At 39.5% G+C, this 12066-nt stretch overlaps 1 protein-coding gene across 1 annotated transcript; it reads left to right on the plus strand.

Moving 5' to 3' along the window:
- Positions 1-2937: 2937 nt before the first annotated feature.
- On the plus strand, positions 2938-10643 carry LOC126818780 (vitelline envelope sperm lysin receptor). The gene is made up of 10 exons (XM_050546343.1): positions 2938-3033; positions 3163-3217; positions 3767-3812; positions 5833-6017; positions 6588-6742; positions 7437-7582; positions 8510-8594; positions 8996-9149; positions 9608-9650; positions 10500-10643. The coding sequence occupies exons 1-10, from the start codon at positions 2951-2953 to the stop codon at positions 10562-10564; spliced, it is 1017 nt and encodes a 338-aa protein (XP_050402300.1). The 5' UTR covers positions 2938-2950; the 3' UTR covers positions 10565-10643.
- The last annotated feature ends 1423 nt before the right edge of the window (positions 10644-12066 follow it).

Genomic DNA, 12066 nt, shown 5'->3' on the forward strand with positions numbered 1-12066 from the left:
ATTGCCAAGGGATCTTTTACGTGCATTCCAATGTATACACGTCTCATCCGAAGGACTAGGCAGCTGTCCTTGTCAGGCCCTCCGTTCTGCACCACTGACAAGGGGAAACCACGTCGGAAAATCCAGATGAACTTTCTCGGCCAATGCAGGGATCGAACACCCGACCTCCAGGCTAGCGATCCAGCGTCTTAACCACCTAGCCACCGTGGCTCCCCTGCGACTTTGTAATACTAATAAACTCATTACGAGTTAACTTGAAGTAATATTGTAAATTGATTATATATTGAGTCCTCTGAGGCTTCACATATAGATATATATTTAGGCCAAAGGTTACACGTGTTATCTGGTCGGAATGCTATGTCTGACAGTGATTGAAAACTATAGAAGGCAATTTGTGTAGATGTAATTCATCGCTTCTGTGAGGTATAATTTCAAATTAAAATTGTAATTAATAATTAATGAAAATCCGGAAATATAAAAACCATTCTTTTATAAAATGATAGTCATCAACGAGAACATCAAATGCAACAGTGGAAAGGTAGTATATCGTCGTTGCGACATTGTTTTTAAATTTATAGACAGGGAATAGAGATATAAGATGGTTTAAACAATATTTTTATCTTTACAAATTATTCACTACTAGCAGGATACCCGGCTTCGCTCGGGGGTCATAACTCCGAAACCGGAAGTGGTAGACTAACGCCACCTGGTCTATGTTACTCCCCGGTCCGAGCTACCCCTATACCCCAAATTTCAGACTCGGGGCAGACCTAGTGTAGCCGCCATCCCCGAACAGACCGGCTTCGCTCGGGGTCATAACTCCGAAACCGGAAGTGGTAGACTAACGCCACCTGGCCTATGTTACTCCCCGGTCCGAGTTACCCCTATACCCCAAATTTCAGACTCGGGGCAGATGTAGCCGCCAACCCCGAACAGACAGACTTCGCTCGGGGGTCATAACTCCGAAACCGGAAGTGGTAGACTAACGCCACCTGGCCTATGCTACTCCCCGGTCCGAGCTACCCCTATACCCCAAATTTCAGACTCGGGGCAGACCTAGTGTAGCTGCCAACCCCGAACAGACCGGCTTCGCTCTAGGGTCATAACTCCGAAACCGGAAGTGGTAGACTAACACCACCTGGCCTATGTTACTCCCTGGTCCGAGGTAACCTTATACCCCAAATTTCAGACTCGGGGCAGACCTAGTGTAGCCGCCAACCCCGAACAGACAGACAGACAGACAAACGACAGTCACAAATATATATATAGATAGATTGTCAGTGTATTGGCTATGTTATGGGTGTATTTAAAATGCAAATTAATTGTTTATGAAATAGTGTGAGAATAACAGGAAAAAGGGTCTAAGTTCAAGGATAGATTGTGTCAAAAAACATGTGACTGGAAATTTACCTATTGCATCATTTGGTTTAGTTTGACCAATCTCTGTAATTATTTACATCATATTTGACCAATTAGATAATTGAAGGTCCAAAGCCCAAAGCTACAAAACTATCATATTGGTGGGTGATTGACAGACAACAGCTTGATTCCAGAAGGGGAAAAATGTAACAGTTTCTATCAGTTTGAGAGAATGACTTTATTCTATTATGCATTGTATCCATATGTAAGCAGCTATGATATATAAAATGCAAAAACGAACTGTTGCATTGTTATTCCTGGTAAGACAAACGTCTTAAGAACACAGTAAGAAGTTAATACACAACGTGAAACAGAAGCAAAGGCAATAAGTGAAAATACTAGACGATCACAAGGCTACTTATGCAGTAAGAAAAGATGCATGGGTCGTACGTAAGATGTGACGACCGGAGTTGGTTCCCCCGCTCTCCACGTCTGACGGAAGGCCCATTGTATTACAATAATTATCGTTATACATATACTACCTTTCCGGTGTGCATTTTCATCTAGACTCTTTTCACCATTATACCTCTGACAAAAATTAATCTCCAATTCTTACATTTCGATTTGAAATTTCTCTCCTAGGATTCAAATGCCATCCGTTTAAAAATCACAGGTTAAGACGAGTATTCTGATCCCCTGGAACGTCGGATCGCCTAGCTACTGGGTCCATCTTTTAGGTGGTAAGGCGTATAGCAATTTCACGTAACCAACAGCTTGGTATACAGTGCTCTTGTCCTGCATCGTATACGTATTAAAGAGGTGAATTTTACTATGATCTTTGGAGGATTTTAACAATGCTCGTTTAAAGCACCTAATTGTAAATTTGTTCCTGCTTGGCTTTTCGATACTAGCGTAACTTCAATTATGATATATTTTTTTAACTATTTATTTATTTTTCGGATTAAAGTCATATTTATATCTCTTTAACATAAATGTAATTTAAAATATTGTTCCTAGAACAGAAGAAAATATACGCTCTTGTATATGCTGATATAATTAGTGTGGCAAGGAATAGCGTATAGTCGTTCGGATAGAGCAAAAGACCGAGGCCGCGTGTACCCTTCGATAAAAAGCAGGCGGAAACGCCGCGATGAGGCTAAATTGTCCAGTCTGGATGGTGGAGAAAAATAGGATATCAACCACGTGATTTTATTTAAAATTTGTATCTCTTTACAGCACCGCCTTTTAATAGGTAGATCGAGACTACTCTCTAAAGCCGTGTGAACCAAGCAAAACATGGATAATTCTTTTGGACAATCCAGTTTCTCCGATTCTCATGCTATCCATTTGTAACTATCCAGGTAATTTCATAACTTCTCTTAGACGTATGGATCTACACCCAGGTGGATATATTTGTCAATTGTCGTATTTCCTTTTAAATATCCTAGAGAGATACAAATGTATTAAAATGGGTTATTGTGGGTTTCTTTTTATAAAACCGACATATTGCTTTCCAAATTATTATTTTTTTTTCCTCTTTAACACCGACTATCGAGTGTGTAGATCTCAATAGTATAGGCTCGTGGTGTAAATGCACGTGCAACGCACCAACTGCTATAAAAAGGTAAACTATCGTGGAGATTTCAGTAGATTTTTGTTGGCGACAATAATAAGGTGTGTAGTTAATGTTCTGTTTCTTAAAGTTATTTCTTGATTGTGAATACAGCTACTACGCGTGGAATACATGTAGATTAATGGTTTCATTTATGAAAATCAAAATGTTTATGTATTGTTATATTCCAGACAGCTACTGAAAATGATTGGGCTTCGAATGTTCGCTGTTTTCTTCATTTTGTCCGTGAGTACCCTTTCCTCTTTTTTTGTGTCACACCCTTCCAATTTTATGATAATTACAAACCAAACAGATGTGTCCCTTTTTACATCAAATGATTAACAGATTGTCGTGCTGCGTCTCCTCCGCCTAATCACTTAAGGCATCGCCTTTTGATGGTGATGGTTCATTGAACTTAAAACTCGTATTAGAGCCCATTTATGTGTGGGACACCCTTTTCTGTGTGGGACACCCTATCTTGTACGGAACAAAGATTAGTTTTCATCGGATTTTTCTGAAACTTCCAGGGACGTTGTATTAAAAGACGAGGATCCCTATCTCGATTCGTCAAAATCGGATTATGGTTTTCCGGAGAACATAAGGCGAGGATACCCTATTCTTTTCCGTCAAACTTTTCCGAAAACACTGAACGTCATGACTCATAAGAGCCCGTTTAAAAAGATTACGAACTGTGTGGGCATATTCTACGGTTTGCTCGACTGTCTTTTGAATTGACAATCCTTTCCATATATTTATTTTAAATATATATATATATATATCTATGCTTTTTTTCAGGCAGTAGATTATGCTGTTGCCTTGCCGAACGATACGATTTTAATAAGTAATTTATTTTTCATTTGTAATCGATAACGTAAAATGACAAATTAAACAAATATTGCACAAATTAAACAAATATTGCACAAATTAAACAAATATTGCACAAATTAAACAAATATTGCACAATTTAAACAAATATTTCACATTAAACTCCCTTGCGGTACAAAAATGGATTTTGATTGATGTAAACTTGTTGAATCTTAAATATACTCAAAGCCATCAAAAACGCAATGCTTAATTCGTGAAATATTTCTGGTAAACGTTTTCTTGGGCTTTCCTATCTTATGGCATATAGGTGAAACTTGTGATGGATCTCTTCTTGTAGAGTTTGGGTTTGAACCCTTTATCAGTTCTCGGTAATGAACTTTGTTCGTGCAAACGCAACACTTGTCTATTTTCATGATTTTAAGCAGTCCCATGTCACGTTTTGCACGTGCATTGCCTGCACTCTGACCTTTTTAAATACAGATCAAAATTTCAACATTCATCACGCCTTACCGGAACAGAGCTAGTGGCATGCTGGATAAGGGGGCTTTACAGGTAGCCGTCGCCAGACACTTTAGATGTCCACGAATCGACCATTGCTCGCCTTAGACAACACTTCCACGCCACTGGAAGAGTTGCCGATCGAACCGTCCTGGAACGCCACCTGTAACAACCGCTGCTCAAGATCGCCACATCGGACTACATCATCTGCGCAACAAGTCCCAGACAGCTACTGCCAGGGAACTGTTGGGAACACGGCAACGGAGATCAGCCCTCAGTCCGAAGGCGCCTGGCTGTTCTTGGGTTACGCCGCCGTCGACCTTACCAAGGTCAAATCCTTTTGCCTCGTCATCGACTTGCCAGACAGCAATGGGCCGCGGGCCGCAAATCGGGGGTATCTGCACAACACGCCATGGCGTCCGTCGACAGTTATTTTCCAGCATGACAACGCCCGACCCCACACTGCCCGGTTGACAAAACTTTCTGAACAATCATGTCCGTGTTATCGGTTGGCACGCTATGTCGCCCGACATGAACCCGACCGAACACCCTTGGGATGAACTTGGACGACGGGTTCGAACTCAAGCCGTGCCACCACGAACTGTTGCAGACGTAGCACAGGCACTCCAAAATCATTGGCAAACAATCCCACACTGTGTAGTAAGACATCTGTGCCAGTCCATGCCAAGGCGACTTCAGGCATGTGTAAGCGCTCGGGGTGGATATACCAGATATTGACTTCAGCTGACCCCTGCTTTGCTTCATGGTTCTGAAATAGACTTTGAATTTGGCATTGCGTTTTTAATGGCTTTGGGTGTATATCGTGTTCAGTTCGGTTTTAAAAGTTCGGCTGTGTTGATTGGAAACTGGCCTTATTTCCATTCGTTCTGGTGTTGATAGTGAATTGATAAGTGACTGCCGCGAACTGTTCGTGCACATAATGTAAATGGGTAAAGCTTCTTGATTTTTATCGGTTTCCGGACCATTTACGACCAACTGTATCGGGATTAAGTGTCAATACTTATGTGTGCTAGAAATGACCGATTGTATATTGATGTGCTAGAAATGACCGATTGTATATTGATGTAACGGTGGTAATTTAAATGTTATAATTTGAATGTCTTTTCGGTGTGAAGTCATTTTTCGCCATTGCCAAACGCCGTCTAGGTCGGTTGACGAATTAAATTCCAGGGTTACCGGTACGGCGCTAAAACCCGTTGTAGTCTGAACAAGAAACCACTTTAGGGTTAGGTATTGCTCTCTGAAATATTGAGTCTTCAACATGGCTTACTAAATGTGGTGTGGGGAAATATTGGGAGCTTATCACGTAAGTCAAACATTGAATGTAGCAGATTTAGATGTTTTGACTTATTCTGTACTACTTGTTAAATCAATTTCCTAAACTATTGTCGATTTATTCATAATCAGCTAAACCGTAAACTCGACCAATCGCTTTAAACAACTTTGCATTTAGATGATGCATCTTATGGACAACGTATTTTGGATCCAATGTTACTTAATTGATATTTTCGTTTCAGTCACCCCACGATGTTCCGATTTAACTTTGAAAAAGCCAAGTATAGAGATTGTAACCGATCTTTCTATTACTGCTTACGCCCAATGTAAGAATGCTAAAGTTAGCTTCAGTTCTAGCGATAATGTTAATTTTTATTTAAATGGTACATACTTAAAGACCTCGGCTAAAGATATTTGCCAGTTTTACGTAAGTTTTTCTTTTTTATTCCATTGTTACCTTGAATTAAATTATGAATTCGGATATTATTTGAAGCTATCAAATATTTTTTGTGGATAAATCGGAGCAATTTTTAACCCGTATCCTAATCATGTGTAACGGTCTTGAATTTATGTTGCTTCTGTCAACGCAATCAAATCTTCACATAGGAATTTTTTTTATTCATTTTTCTTTTAGAAAGGATTGTTTGTCAAAATCTCAGGCGTTTAATCACGACTGATAAAATATTCATTCACCTATTTACTGTTATGGAGGCCGAGCATTTTATCGAAAAAGAGAAATGACACAATGGTCATTGCATTGGAACTAACAAGGGGTGGAAATCAGCCCAACTGGATAACGCGCTGTTGGATCCCATTCCACTCTGTTGCAATGCTGATTCCAGTATCTCTGGTACTCCTGCCCTCTTGAAATAAAGCAAGATCAAAGTTGACTGTTGTACAGGAATATGTTTACGGAGTTTCGTTACGTCCTTTTAAAGGGGAGTCTTCGAGATTATAAGCTGTTCTGAAACAAAATCGTTTAATTTGTATATTTCAGAAACGCCAAGGTGCCAATGTTTACACTGTGGACGTTAATGTTGCGTGGGGCGAGTTTGGTGGTACCGTAAGAACCCATACAGAAGTTAATAGTGTCACTTGTACCTTCGATGACTATGGGAAGAAGAACACAACTGAAAAAGTAATATCTGAAAGGTATTCCATTTTTATTTGTGAATTGCCAAGACAACACTAGACGTTTTTACCTGGAAGTGTGGCCAGCGTCGAGTCTTCCAAGCGGCTGGTTCCTGAGCTCTTGGGTCGTGGCATTCAGCTAACGTTGTAGTGTGAATGATTCAACCATGTGCTTAGTGTTTAACGTCCGCTTCCAACGAAGTTGATATCGCAGACAAGTCTCTTTTTTGTTATCTTAGCGCACGCGCAGGGGTCTTTCCTGTGGGAGGAAACGGGAGTACCCGAAGTAAACCGACAATTCAACCAGGTATGGGGGTGCATTTTATAGGGCTGGTCCCGGTGAACAGCACGTGCAGCAGGAGTTCCATAAAAATCATGGAGAACACATCACCATCTCCAAGTCGGGTTACGTTTTTGAGAACATTTCCTGGTTTCAATTGTGTTTGGGAAGAAACCTTATTGCTCGGGTAAAGTTTGGAGATGTGGTCACAACTAGACAATAAAACATTTGGCGAGTTTTATGCAATGCGTCTATTCAGAGTAACTTACTAACATGAAATGCTGCTTAGTATATTTGATAGAATGTGAAAGGGGTTGAACCAACGCCATGACAAGTGCAGTGGGGAAACCGCAAAAACATCTGATCTAATGAAGAGCCCGGAATTGAAAACGAATTTAGTTTGAACTGTAAATTTTATACCTTAATATTTTTCAGTGTTCTGGCTCCAGTTGAAATATTAAGATCTATGGGATCAGAAGATAAGAATGCATTCCAACTGGATATTCAAAATGTTTTGAATAAAACAATTAAAGGGAATATTGCCTTAGGAAGAGTTGTGTCTATCGCCGCGACAGGGAAGGGTAAGTAATGGGTTTATACCAAGAGTGCATTTTCTTGATTTCAGGGGCCCGTTTCACGAAATTTGAACTAGGATAACATCCAAATTTTAGTAATTTGATTGAATAATAGATTGATTTTAGTGCTTGGTCATATCGAAATTGAAGTATCTACTAAAATTGGATTTTATCTTTGGCTAAGGTTTCGAGAAACGGGGCCCAGTTGATCATATAATTCATTCATACCTTCGAGCCATTAAAACTTTTTGCACTAAAACGGTTACCAATTTCTTGCTGAATTACTATGACTATGCAATACAAATCGCATATATCTTCCCGTTTACTTTGTAAGATTGTGAATACAGTACATGGGAGGTCCTCGAGTTGTTCCTCGTTCATTAGAAAGAAAAAGGTCGGAAGATCGGGAGTGCTATACATGTATACAGTAAGATAGTGGAATTGCCAAAGAACCGCACCGCACCCTATCTAAATTATGAATTTTCAGCTGTCTCGGCCACTAAGTCGCTTAATTACAAAGGACTGAAACTTCGATATTTTTCACTCTCATTGAATCGAGACTTGATGGATATATCGTTATCATTCCCTTTATACCTGGCGGCCCACAAACACAACCACTAAAATCTAATCTACCATTTACCTCCCATTTACCTCTGCTTCCGAACCCTATGTGATCCTCATTGGTAAATATAGGTTTATTACATAGCAGACATCTTGGGAAGTTCCAAGATCGCCGAAATAGTATATTTGGAGGGAGTGACCATCAAAAGTGGAAAGCTAGGGTAGTAAGTATTGAAGAAAATATACCTGTGTTGTCCGAAACGTTCACATCTATCGGATCTCAATCTGCTCCTAAAATAGCCGGACTACAAAAGATTTCTTCAACCACGAAAACATTAATATTCGACTTGTATTATTTCTCATTTACAACAGGCAACGGACTAAGGGTAATAAGTTGTACCGCCATAGCTAATACTAACGATGGGAAAGCTGTTAAATCGGTCATACTGAGCGGCGGGTAAGTATGTGAAGAGATTTGAAAGATTGAATTCTGTACATATTGACTTATCATTATGCACCGGAATGCACCACTTTTTGAAAGATATACAAAGGCAGTACAGTGACACTTTGGGAGTTTTTAATGTCATCGACTTCAAAACTGAAATCGATCACAAACCTTTCTTATGGCGCATTAATTTTATCGGACTGTATTTTACTTGGCTGCGTCTTGAACAATGGACTTGATCACTTTACTCCAAGAACATTTTCGTTCCTTGCAACTTTCTCCAGACTGTCTATACAAGTAGTGGGGTTCTACTGCAGTATTAGTTACCTGCGTGGCGTATTAGACTTTTGCAGTGTTATTTTAAGTTTCTACATGTGAAGGTTGTAGACGTCATTGAACTTTATGTATTAAAGGTGTGGTAATGGTCGAATATATGGTAAAAAGGAGGGCTTTTATACGGTTGGAAACATTGCCAGAAGTCCTTTCTTTAATATGTTTGCAATACGAAATTTGGCAAATGTGAAGTTTGAATGCCTTGCAACAGTATGCAGAACAACTTGTAATGGGGTGAGAATAATTTTTTACAATGTTTACCCATTATCTTAACAATTCACTATGGAATCGTCCTCATTAAATTTTCTATTCAAATTTTAAAGTGTATTGGTTCACATATTTCATATGGTTCTCAATTTTTCGTTGTCTCTTTGACATGATTAAAACAGAATCCGGCTAAAGCAGATTCGCTTCAGTTTGGGACGCGCGCCTTTTTTAAGCGTCAATAATTTGAAACATTTGTATATATGTTTTTACTGAAAGCACAAAATACAAGTATTTGGATTGTAATCTAGTAATGTACAAAACGATAGCAAACCACGATTTCCGGTATGGGAATCTGTAAATGGCTTTTGAAAATACTTTAGCTTTTGATGGATAATGTAAGGCGATACAGGGAAATGTTATCGGTGAGAATTCTCAACACGAGGCATTTTTCCATACTTTTTAAAGTATTTTATTGGAATTTACAGAGTGGTTGTGACCTGGAAAAGCAACGCCGAAAACGATCATCTGGTAAGTATTAGAAATAGAATAACTTCATTTTTATTTTGACACTAGCGGATGACCCGGCGTTGCACAAGTTGAAAGTAGTAGAACTCAGAAACAGGAAGCGGTAGGGCAACCCCACTTAGTCTGTTACTCCCCGGTCCGAGCTACCCTATACACCAAATTTCTGCCTCGGGGACAGCCCTAGTGTATCCGCCAACCCTGAACAAACGAGACAAAAATATTAGTGTAGAAATAACATGGTAGCTTGGACTTTGTAAAGCCCCTTATGGCAAGAAAAATGGTTGTTTTGGATTCAGTTACATTTGCTCAATGTTTTCATCCTCTTGTATTTTGCTTTCTGGTGTGGAAAGGTTTTGCAATGAAATTTTTAAATGTACTTGAGCACGATTGTCAAATGTATTTATGAAGTATTTTATTGCTATCTCTCGCATTTCAAATCTGTAAGATATTAAGCAGTAAATTGTCCAAGAATGTTTTGAAATTTGAATATTTTCTAGTAAGGAGGGGGGGGGGAGGAAACCAAGATTTAGCCTTGAGGCAATATTTTGCCTTGGGTGCGTTGACTCACTGAAATCTAAAAATTAATTCAGGCTAAACATACCGCAACCGTACACCGTACACTTGTATCAAAGAAATAGAACCTAAACAATGTTTCATGGACTTTAATTAAAAATTCTAAATTCAGTGGAAATGGATAAAATCAACGATAAGGTTTATTTATTAAGTTAGATTGGGGATCGATTTAGAACTTTTAAATTTGCTATAGTTTTAGAGATGCAATAACTGTTTAACTCTTACAATTATGGAAATTTACCTGAAAATCGTTTGGTTTTAATCTGATTTTTTTTTCAGATGAAAAGATCATGATTAGAAGTGAACGCATCTTCGTCGACAATTGGACAATGAATAAATACTGAATCTGCAGATTGTCCCAGAGTTTTTACTTTACAGGGGCATTTAATGTATAATGCATTTAATAAAATGGTTGTAGGTTAATGGGCGTTTCTAGACCGTGTTCATAAAACTGTTAACGTAATATACTCTTCAAAAAAATGTAGGGGATATTGAAATGCAAATACCTATGTAAGATTGTGATATAATAATCATGGACACTTGACATGCTTTGAGAGTATGTTCACGATGAACTTATTGCCCCAACAGAACCACCGCGGTGCACGTGCGACAAGCAATAGCGCCATACACGTGGAAGGGGGGGGGGGACATGACTGGCAGAACGGACTTGCATATAGTTGAAGGGTCACTGCTGTGTACTACCGTGACCACATCCTGGCACCGATAGTTCTGGGGCAGGTCGACGTTTTATCTTTCAAGATAATGCCCGTTCCTACTGCGCTCGTGTCGTGAATGACTACCTCCAGTGTCGCCATATTGTCCATATGCCTTGGCCAGTCACGAGTCCTGACTTCCTCTACAGAGCATGTCTAGGACATGATCGGGAGACGTGTTCGTCAACGTCAACCGACAACATTGCAATAATTGGCCGTGGTACTGCAAGAGGGGTGGGTCAGATTGCCCCAAATCGTGATTGGATTGTTGATTAGGATCATGCCACGACGAATTGCTGAATGTCTGAGGATTGGTGGAGCATTTACTCATTAAGACGAATCAAAAACGTCCATTTTCACATTTGACAGTATCTTTGCTAGTCAGATAAGGCGCCCATATGAACTGTTCATGTGTAGGCAATTGGTCTGTTAACATACACTGGTTACCTCTAATAAAAACAGAGCGCATTTCCGCAGTTTTGTATTGTTTCTGAATATCCCTACTTAGAGTATATAACCAAGCACTCGATAGAGTAATGGGAAGTAACGCACTCTAAGGCATAGTCCATTTCTGGAGTAAAATATGGTCCCAATTTATTTCAAACATTCGCTTGCGCGTACAGTCTTTGGCAGTCCGGGGACCGAGAAGAACCCAGGATTGAGCTGCTGGGAATCGCAACTACGCCGCAAGACTAGATGGCATCTCCTACTCTTAGGCGCAGGCATTGGTCCAACCATACGACCACCCAACCCTCCACAATGAGTAAAGCATTTCGAGCCAGGCATTCGCACAAATCAGTCACCTAATGGACTGGGCTAGTTTCAACTTTTCAAAACTGGCACTGCGCAGTATTCTTGCCTTAGAAAGCTCACCTATAATATTAATATGCGTCGATGGCATAGACAAATTATTTTAGAAAATAAGAAGCATTTTTATCAATGTTGGTACCTAATTTATTCAACGGAGAAAATTCCCTTCCAATTCAAATCATATTCAAATTTAGATACAAATCCATCGCCTGAAATAGAAATAATTCATATTAAAGATACATTATGGGAGATTAGAGAACTGGCAGCTCTCACTATAATAGTTAAAAACTAGATAATGTAAAGGAAATTTGCTGAAATTTCAG

Source organism: Patella vulgata, chromosome 4, assembly GCF_932274485.2.
Source record: "Patella vulgata chromosome 4, xgPatVulg1.2, whole genome shotgun sequence".
NCBI lineage: Eukaryota > Metazoa > Mollusca > Gastropoda > Patellidae > Patella > Patella vulgata.